At 36.6% G+C, this 21,680-nt stretch overlaps 1 protein-coding gene across 1 annotated transcript in view; it reads left to right on the forward strand.

The window, feature by feature from the left end:
• LOC140162490 (uncharacterized) overlaps nucleotides 1–21,680 on the forward strand; it is a 111,133-nt gene that overhangs the window by 26,720 nt on the left and 62,733 nt on the right. The window contains exons 5-8 of the mRNA XM_072185731.1: nucleotides 4,739–4,990; nucleotides 5,989–6,102; nucleotides 7,182–7,292; nucleotides 7,603–7,680. Coding sequence (XP_072041832.1) covers nucleotides 4,739–4,990; nucleotides 5,989–6,102; nucleotides 7,182–7,292; nucleotides 7,603–7,680 — 555 coding nt within the window. The remainder of the gene's footprint in view (nucleotides 1–4,738; nucleotides 4,991–5,988; nucleotides 6,103–7,181; nucleotides 7,293–7,602; nucleotides 7,681–21,680) is intronic.

Consider the following 21,680-nt stretch of genomic DNA (forward strand, 5'->3'; position numbering starts at 1 on the left):
GTTCCCGTCGAACATGCCACTGTTTTTCCATGTATTAATATTTCCTCAGAGGGAGTATGGCAATTTATTTCTCGTATTTACGGCCCTACAACCCAGGAAAAAAAGGTTGGCATAGTTTGCCTGTCTTTTGGTATATCTCTGCCCCCGCTCCCCCAATTCAATGTTGGACCAAGCCATGTTGTCAACAGGTCCAGTGAGACCTCTCCATCATTGAATGATGGGGAGTGGGGAAGGGTGAGATATAGGGGGGAGTCTGTACTACACATATTATTCTTTATTTAGAATATACAGGGGTAAACACAACTGCTACCTTAATTCTTTTGCTTACTGTATTGCATGCATGTTTCCCTCGCCTCCCCAATTTTAATAGGGCACGCATTTCCATTGTTTAGTGCAAGTGTGCCAACTATTAATTTCGCGGGTTGTAGCTTCTATGGGCTATTTGCTGGGAGGAGATCAGTTTAAGTGACCGCTTATGGGTTCGAATTTCTACCAGCCTATTCATGAAGCTCCCGTGGCCCATTGGTTAAGGCGCAGGGCTCGTAAACCTGTGGTCATTCCCAGGCGGGATCACTTTGCCTACTTGTCTCCTTTATTATTTACGACGGCGAACCTGGTGAAAAATTGTGTTTATTTATGTAATTCCCGTCGATCATGCCACTGTTTTACCAGGTATTTTATTGTATTTATTTATTTTATAAATACTATGTTCCGTAGTTATTATCACACGAGTAAACACAAAATGGTGTGCTCACTACATGTGGATGGTCGGGTCTGCAAATAATATTCAGTGTAATGAAATGCTATAATAATATCGAAGTTAAATCGTGATACATTCCTTCTTGTTATGGGCGACAAGTATTAATCCATACGACCACTTTAACGTAAATAGCGCGTAAAAGGAAGGTCGATTCGTCTGGTGGTGATCGGAGAAAAGGAATTGAAGAAAATTTGGTCTTAATAGAAATGAATTTTGGCCATAATTCTTACTAATTTCAAGGTTAAAGGTTAACGTGCGCGCGAAGCGCAAGAAACAATTCCAATTTCAGACAATTTTAGCTCAAAGGTGAATTTTGTCACGTGAAGGCCAGTGCGCGCGAAGCGAGCAAAATTGTGCAATATTACTATATTTTGGTCCAATGGCGTTTTGAGGCTAAAAGGGAACATACATTAGGCAATTTTTGGGGTCGGGTCAATCTGGCCCAATGGTAAATCCAGCCCTGCGTTTGAAACAGTTCAATGGTACATGACTAAATCGGCCAATTTTGTGTTCATACTCGGTTGGTGCCCCACGCAATATACAAGAAACGTGTCGCACACAACCTTTCGACCACCTTTTTCGACTTTCTGGGTTGGCCCTTTTATTGTTTTATTTTTATATATACTAGTCAATCTCTTAAAGGTGCAATTAGCATTTCAACATACAACAGCTTTCTATTTCTTTGCCTTCGAGAAATCAAAAACGATCTTGGGATCTACGGGTAATATTCGTATGGAACTACATATCGCATGGATTCCCTCTCCCCCTTCAAAAATTTTATTTGATAATAAAAACATAGGACAGTAACGGTATGTTCATAAATGAATTGTGGTTACCCAATGTATATGTGGTATTTTTCATTTTGGTTCAATGGTCATTAAGGGGTCACTTCCGGTATAAAGCGAAAACCTTCAGAATGCCCCTGCTGCCACACATAACATGGCAATGTGATGCCACATGCACACTTGCATTGACATTAGCCCATGTCTATGAGGTTTTCATAAATTTTGGGGTCAAAGGTCATTAAAGGGTCACAACACGGCTGTGCTCGTGGTCTTAGACCACAATTAATGCCTAGTTGTTTTTATTTCTGTTTTTGTTTTGTTTTGTTTTGTTTTTCACAGAGCAAATGCTACCTGGCTATTAAACGCTTTCTTTGTCAATATAGAAACAGTTAACCCGACATATTTGAAAGTAAATTAAGCATGAACTTGATACTTGCTATAGATAATACGTGTTACGTCTATATTCAATTTTGATGCAATATTTTGGGGAAAATACATTATTTGGGTGTTTTTGTTCAATTTTGACCAAACTATTTCTAATTTTAAATGAAGAATTGAACTTTTGTTCACAACACATAAAGTTGCTCACCTGAAATTTTCGGTTGTTATTACTACAACCTTCTTCAGCAGAATGATCCAGTTCGTTGATCGATTTGACGACTCTTGACTCTTGACGTCAGAACTGGATCGTAGACTCTTGCTAAGTTGTAGTGCCCCTCGTCCTTATTCAGAGAAGGTTGGTTAGCCCGGCTGTGGATGGCCTCTTTGACTCCTCTTTCGAAGTACCGAGGCTCTCTGTCGAGGATCTGCACTTTCTCTAGGTCCACGTGATGACCTGGGGAATCTATGTTTATATGCTGAGATACCTCGGACGAGGTAGAGCTAGGCCGCCTGTGCTCAAGTAACCGTGTTTTTAGAGACCTGCCAGTCTCTCCTATGTATGATTCCGAGCAGGGGCCCCGGGTGGTCTGACCCTGGCAAGGAATCAGATATACGGGACCCATGACGTCCTTTTTGTCCGTTTTGTCCTTAGGCGCAACTAACAGTTGACGCAGTGTGCGCGTTGGCTTAAAACACACTCTTATGCCATATGAGCTGTGATGAAAATTAAGATGGCCTAATCACTGCGCATTTTCAGCGCTTAATACGTCTGCAGTATTGTTATTGATAGATATTGACTCCGTGGAAAGGCTTGAAAATTAGAGAGTTTCGTAAAATTCTTTTCTTTCAAAAACGGAGCGGTCAATTGTCAAAATTATTTTAAAAAAAGTATGCTGACATATTTCTCAGTATCACAAGTTACTTAGTTACGTTTAGTTTATGCGTTAAAGTACCCACAAAAATCAGTTCCGACGATAGAGTTTTTTTCAGGGACACCCTGTATGCACCCCCCCCCCCCCTTCGGAAAACCTGGTTATGCAACTGGAGCGATTATGTGATGATTGCACAGATTGTATTGATGGCAGTAACGAAGAATTATGTGGTCATACTATATACTATACCGTGGAAACTTGGCATGTTGCCCAAGGGGGTCGACGCTAAGTCAGGTACCGCGTGAGCAAACTCAATAATAGCGCAAGTAGCGCGGGCGTACACAAAAGAAACTTCGCTCGCGCGATGTCACAAGGTCTGAACGCTGTACCGGCGTCAGCTGAATTCGAGTACGCTTAGAGGGCACAGGCATTAGACAGTTGCCTTTTGTATCTCTTTCCTTGTTGGAAAGGTATAACGTTGTGGAGATAGGAACATGTACGACCATCCGGGACCTACTCTGCCATGTTTGGCTGAGTAACGCTACGTTGAACACGGTCTTTTGTGCCTATGTAAATTATCCTCTGACAGGTATTGTGTTGAGAAATGACCTAACGACTTTCACGTGCTTGGAATTGTACCATTGACATTTATCAAATTTTGACGTTCGGACAACGATCGGATCTTTCTATATATGCAGATCATATTCGTTAGCCTGATATCTGGCCTTTAAACTTACCAATATTCTTCAGAAACTTGGTCATACTTCTTTACGGTATGAAATAGACGACATTTGTGTGATATTGGCAATGTCAAAGGTTACGATACTTTGGACTATTCTACTTTACGGGGGAGTCCGAAAATGAACTTTGGCAGGGGCTGAAATGCATTTTTACTAGCGCAATCTCTGTTTGTAACTAAAGCATTTGGAGTTCCAAGACAATCCAGCGTGTATTTTTTATTCCAACGGGCGGCCGGCCGGTCGGACATGCGTGAGTTATTCTCGTTTTATACAGGTGTTTTACGTTTCATGTTAATTTACTATTCCTAGTCCACTACTCCGTCATTTATCCACCCCACAAGTAAAATGGACATGACGACCCCGAGATGTGGCGAGGTCAGATGCGGTTGCATGATGGTAATTGAAGACCGAATTAAAAAGACTAGTTTGCGTCTGACGTCAGGGCAAAGGCGCGACGTGATTGGTTACTGACCTGCGCAGTACGGCATTTTTGGTCTGGTTGACAGGACGTCATACGCAAACTAGTCTTTTCAATTCGGTCTTCAATTATAGGAAGATTTCGCATCAGGTCAAGAGGTCAAATGATGCCAATGATGTAAATAACGGAAGAACTGAACAATTCCCTCCAAGTAAATGCAAGCGTTTTCACGGCAAATCAACAGGGATCGTCGTATTGAAGGTAACACAAATGGGTACAATATGTTGGTCAATATTGAGGTTCATTTAAATAGGTAGGGAAAGTGTGCATAAATATGAAAAATATGTTGTTTCAAATGGAATTTTACAGCTCTTGCGGTGACCCACGAACACAATGAAAAGGTCAATTTTCATCATTTATTTGTTCTGTTGCGTTCAACCATCTCCAACAATTTTTTCAATGTAAGTGCCTCTGGCCCTAGTGGAAGTAAAAACGGATACTATGGCCAGAGTTCTAGGGCTAACAGGCATGGAAAATTCCAATCTGTGTATTAATAATCTAAGCTATATACTAAAATACCATGACAATTATATCATCAAGTGAATATGTCCGGCTTTTGTATTCTGCATATAATATACGTTAATTTACTTGACTACCCGTATGACATCACTTGTATATTTTAACACTTAATTTCCTGTATACTTGATAATACGCAAATTCCATTCGCATCTTTGTGGTGTAAACGGATGGGTTTATTTTAGAGTCTGATTTCTCACTTACAGCTGTGTGTGCTGAAGATGAATACACGTGTGCCAATGGATCATGTATTTTTAAAGACTGGGAATGTGATTATTTCAATGACTGTGGAGACAACAGCGATGAGGCTGATTGTGTTTGTCTTCCAAGTATTGATTTTCAATGTGTCAGTGGAGGTTGCGTCCATGCTACGTCGAAATGCGATGGTGTACTAGATTGTTTTGATGGAAGTGATGAGTCAGCAAACTTATGTAGCTATACAACTACATATGCTCCAGGTAATTTTTGATTTTTGTTTTTGTATTATTAACTAATTAGTATAATATTGTGACCGGTTTAAACTTTTTGTAGCAATAGCAAAAATAATAATGGGATTCCCAGCAAACACAAAAATGTTTATAAAACGTTGTAAACGTACTTTGGGTTTTGGTTCAGATAAAAACGTTTTAATAACATTAATATCGGGTCATATAAAGGTCATTAAAACGTTTTAAAACGTTTTGTATGAAAGCACACTACAACAATTATACCATTCAATTATACTTCTTCTTCTTCTTCTTTGTTTGTTCTATGGTTCACTAATCTGTAAACAGTCACATGTTAAAAGAATCATCATCATCAGTCGGCTGCGGAGCAGGCGACTACAAGCTTTCTCCAACTGTTGCGATCTTGGGCAAACGAAACAATTTTGTTTGCCTGCAGCATCCCTTCAGTATCTCCCAGGAGGTGCTGTACATACTGTAAGTACAGTGTCCGCGGCCGTCCTGGTTTCCTCTTCCCATGTGGTGGAATATAAAGGGCATATTCTTTCACAGGCTCATCATCTTCAAGACGCAGTATATGGCCGAGAAATTTGAGTTGATGAATCTTGACTCTGGCAACCAGTGGAGTGGTGTTGGTCAGATTGTAGATGGTTTCATTTGGGATCCGATCCACACGCTTGATGTTTAACATGACTCTGTAGCAAGATGTTGCAAAGGTATTGATCTTGTTTTCCATGTCCTTGGTGATTACCCATGACTCGCACCCGTACAGAAGGATAGTGACACAAGTTGTCTCAAACAGCTTGATTTTTGTTTCGATTGGCAGGGATGGGCTTCTTCAAAGGTGTTCCAGTTTTCAGAAAGCGGCCCAGGCTAGTGCTTTTCTTCTTTTTAGGTCTCCAACACTAGAGCCCATCTTGGAACCCAAGTACTTGAAGTCTGTGACATGGTTGATGGTACTACCATAGACTTCAAGTGTTGAATAAAATAAACAAATTTCATTTCTATCCTAGGTTCATGCAATGCAGACCAGTTTGCCTGTTCAGATGACGGACCGTGCATTCGCGAAGAATACGTTTGTGACGACATTGTAGACTGCATAGAAACATTAAATGATGAAATAAATTGTGAGTCAAATATTTGTTCCAAGAATGATTACTTGTATTTTGAATAAATAGACCGATTAAAATATGCATTATTAGACCGGGCAGTCTGGGTGCTAGACTAAGAATCTAAAGCTATATAGGTTGCGTTTACAAATTAATGGGGTGAAGATTCGTTGTGTTAACTTAATTGATGACGAACACACTTCAAACAAGTGAAATATGCAATTGTAATAATTAAAATGATTTATAGATATAGTTTCAGACCTCCCTGACCATGAGCACTGATAGTGGAACGAGTGCAATTGGAACAATGGGACCAGGCGCTATACCATCTTATTTGAATTCCATTAGCTGCGTGAAGCTCTCGATAGTCATGATAATTATATTCGGCGAGCTAAATACACGCATTGTAGGCGCTGGAATGGGGAATTTTCAAGTCCAATCCTAAACGCATCATCAGCCCTACTAATCATCTGGCGGTAAAAGTTCATTGACCTGTGAAACAGATGTTGTAGTAGCACAGGTCACTACCTTTGACTTCAACCTGAGAGGTATCTTCCTGCTTTCTCTATCCAAGATTTTAACATCCTTCTCTGTCCAAGATTACCGCCAGATGATCAGTAGGGCTGATGATGCGTTCAGAATTGGACGTGAAAATTTCCACCTCAAATAATAGTAAGTCCAGTTGACTAGATTATAGTTAAATATTAATATTGTTTAATACCTGGATGAATGATAATCGTCACAAACGTACTAATGGTATGTCAGCGTAATTATAAAATTAGAATGATAAAATATGCTGAATCAAGTCCTATATTCCCCGCAAACACAAAACATTTTGCAGAAAACGGTTAATTGTCAGGTTATATAAAATGGGTACAACACGTTTAAATAATCGCCCAAAACATATTAGAAATCTTGCAGTTAAATTCTTTAAAAATAACTGTTAAATAAATGTTGTATTTTTCTATATGAAAGTTTTTTTAAACCAAGATACGTTTATTGGACGTTTGAGCGGTTTTCTTAACATTTTTGTGTTGACTCTTATGCTGTTGTAACAATGACGTCATTGCATGTCATTTCTGCTCCAACCCATACAGGTCCATGTCCAAATATAGACCATTTCCGATGTGCTAACATACGGTGTATTCCTCCTGAACTCAGATGTAATGGAAGAGATGACTGCAGAGATATGTCTGATGAGATAGATTGTAAGATAATCTTATACAAATGACATGTTCTTCGTTTCAATTGTACTTGGATTCAAGAGAAATGTGTATGTTAATGTAGTATACTACATGTAGTAGTAGTACTAGCAGTAGTAGTAAAACCAAACCAAAATTGTAGATAAGAAATTCGTTGATATCTCTCGTTTCGTAAAAGACTAGTGTGACCTTCTCTATCAATAGTCTACCAGCTTTAATAAAATAAGTGACTCGAACAACTCAGCTGGTAAAGGGCTTTTTAAAGAGATGAAAAAGAAAAGGGTAGCTAGTTTAACCGGTTTTTTTTTCAATTTAGGTCCATCCACACCAGTGGCGACCACTGAATCACCTTCTACGATATCAGCTACCACCTATGTCCCAATGACAACTGCAGGTAAGAATTGAATACATGAATACAAAACCCACCCAAGTCCATGGGAAGTGATTTTCAGAAAAAAACCGGTGTATCATTTTAATTCCTTCAGTTATATTTACCTGGTCAATATGGTAAGTTTTACGTGCAAATAAGTGGGTTAAACTGTATTAAGTATAACGATTAGCATTTCAGGGACTTCGTGGGGTTCATTTTAAATTTTGGACTTGGGTGGTTTTATGAATCATATACAAAGACAACATTGTTTGAATGAGATTACCACTAGTAAGATAATGCAAAATAAAGCACACAGGTATGTAAAATGTTGGTAAGCATTCTGCCATGTAATATAAACCACACAGTTTCCTTTATTAAACCCATTTCTTTTTCAAAAGTCAATCTCCAGCAATGAATGTGTTACAAGCGGACTTTTATACATACCGGATTTCAATCAATGTGCTACAAGACTCAAATCATGGACTTGGGTTATTCTTTCATACATGCTATTTTTCACATGCTCAATAGACACAGTGGATGAATTTGAGATGTTTTTTCATACATATGACAGGCCTATGCATAGCAACAAATTCCCATGCTTAACTCAATTTGGCCACAGTATGGACTTGGGTGGTTTTTGTATTCATATATTCAATTATTTGTCTCATTAATGCATTAACCTTTTCTACTGTTAGATGGAATTTCATACTATCGACTCCATTTTTGGATGATATACGTTGTAACAATTCTGCAAGGCAGCACTTCATACTGGCAACCTTGCCTGAAGTTGTTACCCTGGTTGCGCTAGACAATGATTCAAAATATTCGGTAAAGAAGTAGTTTCCCCTCATCTCTATTCATGTTGCCCTCGCCGTCTGATCTCTAATCTGTCGTCTGATCCTGTCGATCTCCCTTGATTTGATATTAGCGGCCTCCCAGGTTATGACAAAAAGGAACAGTTATCAGTCTGAATAAATGCTGTAACAAGGTATGCCATCAAAAATGGATTTTATACTATCAATTCCTATCAGACTGTCATGGAGTCATCATATTAAATAACTTTATGCCGTAAACAGCCTCAAAGCGCTTTACATTTATTCCGCCGTCATTAGAATATGTCGGAACCACGTTTGCAGCCTACAAGTGACGCAGGGTCCATCAGTATAACGACTGTGACTACCCCTAACAGCTTCCCATTGCACCTGGGTGGGATGAGGCAAGCGAGGCAAAGCGCCTTGCCCAAGGGCGCAACACGCTGGTGGGACGGGGAATCGAACCCACGCACGTCGACCAAGCTTTCGGATTATGAGTCCAAGGCCGTAACCACTGAGCCACCGTGCCATCTAACCAATAAGTGACATAACATTGGCAAGCTTGGACTTTAAGCTTTTAGAAAAACAAGTTTAATAATTAATGATGTAAATTTTATGCAAATTAGCTCATGAATAATTAATGAGCTCATAGCCAAATATGATGAAAAAAATATTTTGATTTACATTTTTGAAGTGTATGAGTACATAAAGGTGGCATTTCCATGCAGTTTTAAATATACTGCCATGTTACTACATAAAATAAAAAAGAAATCCGAGTTCATTTGGACTATATTAAAAACGTTTATGGACATTTTTAGGGCAACAACTAAAAATGGTTAATATATGCAAGTTTCCAACATTTTAAACCATTTTATGATGTGTAAATGGTAGTTATATTAGGAAAAAGGGTTTTATGTTGATAGTGAAGTGATAAATTATCAAAAACTGTTCAAAAGATAATACCTTATTTGTGTAAATTACTTTTACATGCATATTAAGCCATTTCGTGCCATATAGCATGAAATTAATGGGGGTAATAGAATAAGTTAAATTAACCCCGTGGACACTACTGCCAAAGACTGGGCTTTTAAATTATTTACGAGTATGATCAAACTTGTATTTGCAGATGTTTTTTTTATTAAAATACCTTCCTTGATTGGTTCAAAATTGGACACTGTATTAATTTTGGACAATCGGCAGGTAGTTCTCATTGGGTTAATTATTGCGATACTGAAAAGGGGTATCATCATCTCTTTCCCTTTTTGGTTTCCTTTTCAGGTCCTACAAAAGCCTAATTTTTGGTAAAACATTTGAATAAATACCATGCAAGCGACATTTCTAGTGTTAAAAATGCAAAAAAACGCGAATAGTAATATCAATAATAACTATCTACATTCCAAGCGGAAACGCTTTTCAAAAACATACCACCTTTTTTCGGGCAATCGCTGAAACCGAAATATGCAATTCCATGCCATCTGTAAAAATGTGTGTGCGTAAATGACTTTGAACTTGGGTCACCGAAACAAATGTTTACATTAGTGCCAAACCTGTTATAATGATACGATAATTAGACCCACAATAGTGGCTTTCATTGTAACCGTGATTTGTTAAACTGAGATTTTTACTTTTTGAGAAATTAATGAATTTATCGAAAAACTTTTCGGAGAACGCTATCTTAATGATCCTATGATATTACTGCATTAGAAGATCTCAAATAACATGTCACTAAGCAGGTCATAAGTGCTGGCCTTGTCCTATTGTACTTGTTCGTTTGTGTATGGTGAGATTCCTTTGAATGGGCACTACTCCATTGGTTTCAGGGGGTAGTTCATTGAACTCAACGGGCCGTTATTTGAAGTGCTTTTTTATTATTACAAAATGGATCGTGACGATATAGTCCCCCCCCCCACCTTCCGAAAACCTGGCTATGCAACTGGGGCGAGATGTGATGACTGCACAGATTGAATTGATTGCAGTGACGAAGAATTATGTGGTCATACTATACTGCGCCAATTAAGTATCCTTACACTTGGAAGGAAAATCCTAATTTTTATCTCATCCGGCACATTATGACATCCCATTGAATTTCAAGAAGCAAAGTTACAAGCGTTTGATTAGATGAAGGTTCAGTTTTAAAAGTGACAAACTGCCCTATTCAAAACTTCACTGACTAGACATCTGGTTTGAGAGTAGTGAATGGCTAATGTATGCGTGCCTTTATTACTTAAAACAAAAGGAACAAAAGAACTGAAAAAAAACCTGACAATTGAAACGAAAGTTATGAAAAGTACAGAGAAGTACTTGTATAGGCCAGTTTGTCACTTTTAAAACATTGAAATTTTAAAAGATGGTCATTAGGTGAGAGCGTGTGTACAGAAGTATTAAAAAGGGGGTCACTGGGTGATGGCAAAACCAAAAAGACGTCATTGGTTGGGAGGGAGTTAAACAATAATGCGTCAATGTGGTCACAAATCCACGTCACCAATTTTCATTGAATGCCCCCACGCCCCCCCCTTCCCTCGTCCATACAACATACTTACATGCATAATCTTCGGACAGATGCAGATATAGGTAGTAAAATAATAGTAGTATATAACTTCCGTCAGTTAAAAAATCAATATATAGTAAACTATTTTTAAAGAAATGAGTGTACACTCAAACTCTTGGATGTTGTTCTAATATTGGTCGTAGGCTTACCTTTTGTACCCCCCCTTCTGGTTGAGAGCATGAGGGGAAAAGTCATAAGTCCCTTTTTTGTCGAAATTTCGTGACCTTCAGCATGTTACGCTAAATTTGGTCATAGCAGGCCACTTTACAAAGTGCCCTTTTTAAAATATAAAGTACTTCTTTTTCTAAAAGTTTAAACTGACATTCAGCACAAAAATCCAACTAACCTTGAATTTTCGATGTGTGACACACATCTTCATCAGAAGAAGTCCTAGGATGTTGTGATGGACTTGCCCTTTTGTTGATCATTGGCGATGATCCTTGATCACGATTTAGTTCTGGCGTTTTCTTCTTGGAATTGCCAACTCTCTACAACGCCCTCATTCGACCAAAAGTCGCCAATGATCAACAAAAGGGCAAGTCCATCACAACATCCTAGGACTTCTTCTGATGAAGATGTGTGTCACACATCGAAAATTCAAGGTTAGTTGATTTTTGTGCTGAATGTCAGTTTAAACTGTTAGAAATTGTTTATCACCAGCACGTATGAACTTACATTCGAGTACTTCTTTTTCCTCTTCTCTTCTTCAACCTTTTCCATGTCATTCCTGTCTTGTACAGAAACACAAAATGATCTGGTAGCTTTGGGATATGTTACACCTAATACTGATTTTGCTGTCATATTCTGGTATTTTAATAACCTCAACAACGATATCTTGGGGTTTATCATCCGCTATAAGCGGCCTTCTGAGGATTGGATGCATATAACAGTGGGACCAGAAGCACGACTGGTAAAAATAACGGGACTGACGCCTGGTGTGCGATACGAATTTGAAGTTCGACTTAATTGTAAGTAATCCATATTTTTTTTATATTGGTAGTTCATAAACGCAAACTGTTAGCAAGTGGGTAACCGGTTAACCGATTTTATTAATCTTCCGGTCGATGCAGTTGACTACCTGAGCTGCAAAATAATAATAATAGTAATTTTTATTTGGTTATTTACAGTTACTTTTAATATTTTCTTCAAAATTATTTGTACATTAATATTGATTGCAAATGTGTTTTTAATTGAAATGAATAGACAACATTTTTTTTTTCAATTTTAATTATGAATTTGGTTTTAAAAAGGTTTGTATCAACATCGGAACTGTAAATAACTCATTTTGCCAAAATGTAATCGGGGCACTTTTGCAGCTCAGGTCTTCAGATAAGGCGACAGAGGTAATCAACCTTCCTCAGTCAAAGGTTTTTAATAGTAAATACGGGATAATTGAGACGTAAGAACCCCGGGATAAGAACACTGTACAAATATAACTAAAGAGATGGAAAGCAACAATTCATTTCCCTTCAACGCATCCAGCCAGCTCCTCCTCGGTATTGGTATTCACATATGACTATAGCTATGTATATTACGCTAGAGCGCCGGAGCATTCAGCTAGAGCATTGCGCTAGAGCTTTCAGTTCAATTTAGCGCATAACCCCGATGTTTGGGTTTTGCGGGCTATTTGAAAATGAGTATTCAAACGAGTATGTTATTTGTCTAAATAACATAAACAGACTTTTGTATTGGATGGTGAAGTAAAGTCAGGCCATGAAAGACTTAGTATTATAGAAGAACTTGTGCAAATCCTACTAATGACATTCTTGCAATGTACTATGATATCAAAACGCAGACTTCAGACGCAAGACATGCCATTGTCCCTGGCTTGCATGTAAACACAGTCAGCTCTTTGGTTTGGTTTCAAAGGCAAAAAAAAAATGAATGATAATTTAAGCTCTTGAGTATTCATAACATGAAGCACATTGCAAAACACAAAAATGCCTCTTTGAAAAAAGAACTGAATACCGTGCTTTCAACTTTGGCATTTATGTATATTTGGTGTTTAAAAAAATTCTGTGTATGTGTAGTAGCCCGCCTGATAAAATCTGATGAATACACTTTTTATAGGTTGTAAACACGTTTTATAGAACTTTTTAGCTTTTCGAAGTAATATAGTTCGTTAATAAAGGATAGGATTTTTCTATCTAACTATCTAACGCACATTATTGTGGGCTATATTTCATAGTTTTGTCAGAATTTACGTTTTGATTTCACCATTCTCTACTTCCGATTGATTTATCGCGGCAAATTTATATATCTATAGGCCGTAGTTTGGCTATCCAAATAATAATAGAATTACAATAAAAGCATTCTCATTCAACTATGTCCTTTTATTTTGTACTGGGCGCAGTGTTTTTTTTCTTCTTCTTTTTTTCCCGTTTTTTTCTTGTCTGATAATAATCAATAGTATATTATGTTCTTGCTATGCATAATATTACATTCAATGTTTTATACACTCCAGATATCGACGAATGCGCAAGTAACCCGTGTATGAGTGGTGGTACATGTACAGATCGATTTAATAGCTACACATGCGAATGTGTACTGGGGTACACAGGGCTCAACTGTGACACAAGTAAGGACACAAACGCAAGTGACAATGCCAAATAATATGTTTTTACGTAACATATCAAAATATTTCATCTCGGCTAATTTATATTTCTATAGGCCGTAGTATGGGTATCCAAATAATAAAGTATTCCCATTTAAAATGTATCGTTTTATTTTGTACTGGGTGCTGTTTTTGTTTGTTTTTGTTTTGTTTTGTTTTGTTTTGTTTTGTTTTGTTTTGTTTTGTTTTGTTTTGTTGTTGTTTTTTTTTGGGGGGGGTTGTCTGATAATAACTTAATAGTAAATAAAAGCGTCCAGAAATAACAAATGATTATTACGTTCTTGCTAAGCATAATATTAGATTCAATGTTTATACACTCCAGATATCGACGAATGCGCAAGTAACCCCTGTATGAGTGGGGGTGCGTGTACAGATGGGGTTAATAGCTACACATGCGAATGTGCACTGGGGTACACAGGGCTCAACTGTGACATAAGTAAGTACACATACGCAAGTAACAATGCCAAATAATATGTTTTACGTAACATATCAAAATATTTCATCGCGGCTAATTTATATTTCTATAGGCCGTGGTTTGGCTATCCAAATAATAAAGTATTCTCATTTAAAATATATCGTTTGCTGGGTTTGTTTTGTTTGTTGTTGTTGTTGTTGTTTTTTGTTTGTTTTTTGTTGCTTGTCTTACAATAACTTAATAGTAAATAAAAGGGTCAAGAAATAACAAAGAAATATTATGTTCTTGCTAAGCATAATATTACATTCAATGTTTATACACTCCAGATATCGACGAATGCGCAGATAACCCGTGTATGAGTGGTGGTACATGTATAGATGGGGTTAATAGCTACACATGCGTATGTGCACCAGGATACACAGGACCCAACTGTGGCACAAGTAAGTACACATACGCAAGTGACAATACCAAATATATGTTTTTACGCAATATAATTATCAAAATATTTCATCGCGGCTAATTTATATGTCTGTAGGCCGTAGTTTGGCTATCCAAATAATAAAGTATTCTTATTTAATATATATCGTTTTATTTTGTACTGGGTGCTGGTTTTTTGTTTGTTTGTTTGTTTGTTTCTTTGTTTGTTTTTTGTTTTGTTTTTAGTCTGATAATAACTTGTAAACAAAAGCGTCAAGAAATAACAAAGAAATATTATGTTCTTGCTAAGCATAATATTAGATTCAATGTTTATACACTCCAGATATCGACGAATGCGCAGATAATCCGTGTATGAATGGTGGTACATGCACAGATGGGGTTAATAGCTACACATGCGAATGTGTACTGGGGTACACAGGGCTCAACTGTGGCATAAGTAAGTACACATACGCAAGTAACAATGCCAAATAATATGTTTTACGTAACATATCAAAACATTTCATCGCGGCTAATTTATATTTCTATAGGCCGTGGTTTGGCTATCCAAATAATAAAGTATTCCCATTTAAAATGTATCGTTTTATTTTGTACTGGGTGCTGTTTTTGTTTGTTTTTGTTTTGTTTTGTTTTGTTTTTTGTGTTTTTTTTTTTTTTTGGGGGGTTGTCTGATAATAACTTAATAGTAAATAAAAGCGTCCAGAAATAACAAATGATTATTACGTTCTTGCTAAGCATAATATTAGATTCAATGTTTATACACTCCAGATATCGACGAATGCGCAAGTAACCCCTGTATGAGTGGGGGTGCGTGTACAGATGGGGTTAATAGCTACACATGCGAATGTGCACTGGGGTACACAGGGCTCAACTGTGATATAAGTAAGTACACATACGCAAGTAACAATGCCAAATAATATGTTTTACGTAACATATCAAAATATTTCATCGCGGCTAATTTATATTTCTATAGGCCGTGGTTTGGCTATCCAAATAATAAAGTATTCTCATTTAAAATATATCGTTTTATTTTGTACTGTGTGCTGTTTTTTGTTGTTGTTGTTGTTGTTGTTGTTTTTTGTTTGTTTTTTGTTGCTTGTCTGACAATAACTTAATTGTAAATAAAAGGGTCAAGAAATAACAAAGAAATATTATGTTCTTGCTAAGCATAATATTAGATTCAATGTTTATACACTCCAGATATCGACGAATGCGCAAGTAACCCGTGTATGAGTGGTGGCATATGTACAGATGGGGTTGATAGCTACACATGCGAATGTGGACTGGGGTACACAGGGCACAACTGTGACATAAGTAAGTACACATACGCAAGTAACAATGCCAAATAATATGTTTTACGTAACATATCAAAAAATATTTCATCGCGGCTAATTTATATTTCTATAGGTCGTGGTTTGGCTATCCAAATAATAAAGTATTCCCATTTAAAATATATTGTTTTATTTTGCACTGGGTGCTGTTTTTGTTTGTTTTTGTTTTGTTTTTTTGTTTGTTTGTTTTTTGTCTGATAATAACTTAATAGTAAATAAAAGCGTCCAGAAATAACAAAGGGTTATTATGTTCTTGCTAAGCATAATATTAGATTCAATGTTTTTACACTCCAGATATCGACGAATGCGCAAGTAACCCGTGTATGAATGGTGGTACATGCACAGATGGGGTTAATAGCTACACATGCGAATGTGTACTGGGGTACACAGGGCTCAACTGTGGCATACGTAAGTACACATACGCAAGTAACAATGCCAAATAATATGTTTTACGTAACATATCAAAACATTTCATCGCGGGCTAATTTATATTTCTATAGGCCGTGGTTTGGCTATCCAAATAATAAAGTATTCCCATTTAAAATGCATCGTTTTATTTTGTACTGGGTGCTGGTTTTTTGTTTGTTTGTTTGTTTGTTTGTTTTTTGTTTTGTTTTTAGTCTGATAATGACTTGTAAACAAAAGCGTCAAGAAATAACAAAGAAATATTATGTTCTTGCTAAACATAATATTAGATTCAATGTTTATACACTCCAGATATCGACGAATGCGCAGATAATCCGTGTATGAATGGTGGTACATGCACAGATGGGGTTAATAGCTACACATGCGAATGTGTACTGGGGTACACAGGGCTCAACTGTGGCATAAGTAAGTACACATACGCAAGTAACAATGCCAAATAATATGTTTTACCTAACATATCAAAATATTTCTTCGCGGCTAATTTATATTTCTATAGGCCTTGGTTTGGCTATCCAAATAATAAAGTATTCCCATTTAAAATGTATCGTTTTATTTTGTACTGGGTGCTGTTTTTGTTTGTTTGTTTTTGTTTTGTTTTTTTTTTTTTTTTTTGGGGGGTTTGTCTGATAATAACTTAATAGTAAATAAAAGCGTCCAGAAATAACAAAGGATTATTATGTTCTTGCTAAGCATAATATTAGATTCAATGTTTATACACTCCAGATATCGACGAATGCGCAGATAATCCGTGTATGAATGGTGGTACATGTACAGATGGGGTTAATAGCTACACATGCGAATGTGTACTGGGGTACACAGGGCTCAACTGTGACACAAGTAAGTACACATACGCAAGTGGCAATGCCAATTACATGTTTTTACGTAACATATCAAAATATTTCACCGCGGCTAATTTATATTTCTATAGGCCGTAGTTTGGCTATCCAAATAATAAAGTATTCTCATTTAAAATGCATCGTTTTATTTTGTATTGGGTTCAGTTTTTTGTTTTGTTTTTGGGTTTCCTGTCTGATAATAACTTGTAAATAAAAACGTCAAGAAATAACAAAGAAATAGTATGTTCTTGCTAAGCATTATATTAGATTCAATATTTTATATACTCCAGATATCGACGAATGCGCAGATAACCCGTGTATGAGTGGTGGTACATGTATAGATGGGGTTGATAGCTACACATGCGAGTGTGTACTGGGGTACACAGGGCCCAACTGTGGCACAAGTAAGTACACGTACGCAAGTGACAATGACAATTACATATTTTTGCGTAACATATCAAAATATTTCATCGCGGCTAATTTATATTTCTATAGGCCGTGGTTTAAGTATTCTGATTTAAAATGCATCGTTTTATTTTGTACTGGTGCAGTTTTTTGTTTTGTTTTTGGGTTTCTTGTCTGATAATAACTTGCAAATAAAAATGACAAGAAATAACAAAGAAATATTATGTTCTTGCTAAGCATTATATTAGATTCAATGTTTTATACACTCCAGATATCGACGAATGCGCAGATAACCCGTGTATGAGTGGTGGTACATGTATAGATGGGGTTGATAGCTACACATGCGAATGTGTACTGGGGTACACAGGGCTCAACTGTGACACAAGTAAGTTCACATACGCAAGTGACAACGCCAATTACATGTTGTTACGTAACGTATCAAAATATTTCATCGCGGCTAATTTATATTTCTATAGGCCGTAGTTTGACTATCCAAATAATAATGGATTTATAATAAAAGTATTCTAATTTAAACTGTATCCTTTTATTTTGTACTGGGTGCAGTGTTTTTGTTTGTTTGTTTGTTTGTTTTTGTTTTGTTTTTGTTTGTTTTGGTTTTTGTTGTTGTTGTTGTTTGTTTGTTTCTTGTCTGATAATAACTTAATTGTAAAAAAAGCGTCAAGAAATAACAAAGAAATATTATGTTCTTGCTAAGCATAATATTAGATTCAATGTTTATACACTCCAGATATCGACGAATGCGCAAGTAACCCGTGTATGGGTGGTGGTATTTGTACAGATGGGGTTAATAGCTTCACGTGCGAATGTGGAATGGGGTACACAGGACCCAACTGTGACATAAGTAAGTACACATACGCAAGTGACAATGCCAATTGCATGTTTTTACGTAGCATATCAAAATATTTCATCGCGGCTAATTTATATTTCTATAGACCGTAGTTTGGCTATCCAAATAATAATGGAATTATAATAAAAGTATTCTCATTTAAACTATATCCTTTTATTTTGTACTGGGTGCAGTGTTTTTTGTTTGTGTGTTTGTTGGTTTTGTTTTGTTTTTGTTTGTTTTGGTTTTTTTGTTGTTGTTGTTGTTGTTGTTGTTGTTGTTGTTGTTGTTGTTGTTTGTTTGTTTCTTGTCTGATAATATTTTTTTGTGTGTGTGTGCTTTTTTCTTTTTTGTTTCTTGTCTGATAATAACTTAATTGTAAAAAAGCGTCAAGAAATAACAAAGAAATATTATGTTCTTGCTAAGCATAATATTTGATTCAATGTTTATACACTCCAGATTTCGACGAATGCGCAAGTAACCCGTGTATGAGTGGTGGTACATGTATAGATGGGGTTAATAGCTACACATGCGAATGTGGAACGGGGTACACAGGGCCCAACTGTGACATAAGTAAGTACACAAAAGCAAGTGACAATGCCAATTACATGTTTTTACGTAGCATATCAAAATATTTCATCGCGGCTAATTTATATTTCTATAGACCGTAGTTTGGCTATCCAAATAATAATGGAATTATAATAAAAGTATTCTCATTTAAACTATATCCTTTTATTTTGTACTGGGTGCAGTGTTTTTGTTTGTGTGTTTGTTTTTTTTTGTTTTGTTTTGGTTTGTTTTGGTTTGTTGTTGTTGTTGTTGTTGTTTGTTTGTTTCTTGTCTGATAATAACTTAATTGTAAAAAAAGCGTCAAGAAATAACAAAGAAATATTATGTTCTTGCTAAGCATAATATTAGATTCAATGTTTATACACTCCAGATATCGACGAATGCGCAAGTAACCCGTGTATGAGTGGTGGTACATGTACAGATGGGGTTAATAGCTACACATGCGAATGTGGAATGGGGTACACAGGGCCCAACTGTGACATAAGTAAGTACACAAAAGCAAGTGACAATGCCAATTACATGCTTTTACGTAACATATCAAAATATTTCATCGCGGCTAATATTTTTATAGGCCGTAGTTTGGCTATCCAAATAATAAAGTATTCTCATTTAAAATATATTGTTTGTGTGTGGGGGGGGGGGGGTTTGTTGTTGTTTAGTTTTGCTTTTTGTCTGATAATAACTATTAAATAAAAACGTCAAGTAATAACAAAGAAATATTATGTTCTTGCTAAGCATAATATTACATTCAATGTTTCTACACTCTAGATATCGACGAATGCGCAAGTAACCCGTGTATGAGTGGTGGTATATGCACAGATGGGATCAGCAAATACACATGTGTATGTGCACCGGGGTACACAGGTCTCAACTGTGACATAAGTAAGTACACAAAAGCAAGGGACCATGCCAAATGTATGGTTTATTGGGGGTTTATCGTATTAAACATATCAAAATATCTAATCGCAGCTCTGGGTTTTCTTTTCATAGGCCGTGGTTGGATTGGAATATCGAAATAATTGTTCTAGTTTTCTCTATTAAAATATACCGTTTTGTTTTGTACTGGGTTCAGTGATTTTGCTTGCTTTTTTGTCGATGTTGTTTCTTTTTTCTTTCAATGTGATTATGTTACCTATACGTCGTAGAATAATTTTTTTAAATTTTTGCCTCAAACGTTGTTCCGTATACCAGTTATTGTATACACGTTTCGGAAGCTGCTACTTAGACATATAAATGTGGAAGATTTTGGAAATATCTTCCACAGGGCTAGTATGAATTTCAAATGGAATTAACACAACAACAACAACAACAACAACAACAACAACAACAACAACAATAACAACAACAATAACAATAATAATAATAATAATAATAATAATAATAATAATAACAACAACAACAACAACAACAACAACAACAACAACAACAACAACAACAATAATAATAATAATAACTAGGCGGTTACCCGTATTTGGCGGTTCTTGGCTGGGCGCGGTTACCTGGCTGATGGTGACTGCACCCACCAAGTTTCATGCCCATCCGTTAATGTTTTACTTATTTGACCTCATATGACCCCTGGTGACCCCTAAATGACCTTCCTAAAATTTGGCTCTAAATGTTGACTGTACCCACCAAGTTTCATGACCATTCGACAATTTTTGCTAAATTGACCTCAGATGACCCCTGGTGACCCCGAAATGACCTTTCAAAAATTTGGCTCTAAAAGTTGACTGTACTCACCAAGTTTCATGCACATACGACAATATTTACTAATTTGACCTTAGCTGACCCCTGGATGACCCTAATATGACCTTCTAAAAATTTGGCTCTAAATGTTGACTGTATCCACCGGGTTTCATGCCCATATGACAGTTTTAAGTTATTTGACCTCAGATGACTTCTGGGTGACCCTGGATGACCCCAAAATGACCTTCCAAAAAATTAGACTCTAAATGTTGACTGTACCCACCACGTTTCATGCCCATACGACAGTTTTAAGTTATTTGACCTCAGATGACCCCTGAGTAACCCTAGATTACCCTAAAATGATCTTCAAAAAAATTGGCTCTAAATGTTTACTGTAAGTTTCATGCCTATATGACAATTTTTGCTGATTTGACCTCAGATGACCCCTAAATGACCTTGGGTGACCTTGACCCACTAACCAATACAAACATGTTCTGCATGGGGTCAAGCTGCACCCACCCACCCAACCACCAAGTTTGAGGAACGTGTGACCCCTAGTCTCCGAGAAAATAGGCGGACAGATACACAGGCAGACAGACAGACAGACAGACACACAGACGTTGCGTATTATTATATTGCTCATTCTATTTGAAATTCATACTCTCCCTGTGGGAGATATTTCCAAAATGTTACACAGGGGTAGTGTGGATTTTAAATGGAATAGGCCAATGTATTCAATACATCATCATTCCATTTCATGTCAGATGTTCAAGACATACTTTGAAAGGACTAGTTTTGGTTATGAACCGATAATCCTAACTTGGGATAAAATATATAGCACAAGAAAATTAAATGTTTTAAAATTAGTGTCCGGTTACCAATGAAGCAAATTTTTTGTTGGTATTGCATATTTCGGATTTCAGGCTTTGGATGAATTTTGTAAACGGCACATATGTCGCTCTACAGGGATTGAATAGACAAAGGTCCTCTACAACGCGCAAAAAGATTCCAACAAGCGCAACAAAGAGACAACACAGTTTCTTCAATGAAGCATTATTTAAAACAGTTTTTATTTCAGTTTTAACTTCTCTCTACTTTT

This window comes from Amphiura filiformis, chromosome 10 (assembly GCF_039555335.1).
Source record: "Amphiura filiformis chromosome 10, Afil_fr2py, whole genome shotgun sequence".
NCBI classification, from domain to species: domain Eukaryota; kingdom Metazoa; phylum Echinodermata; class Ophiuroidea; order Amphilepidida; family Amphiuridae; genus Amphiura; species Amphiura filiformis.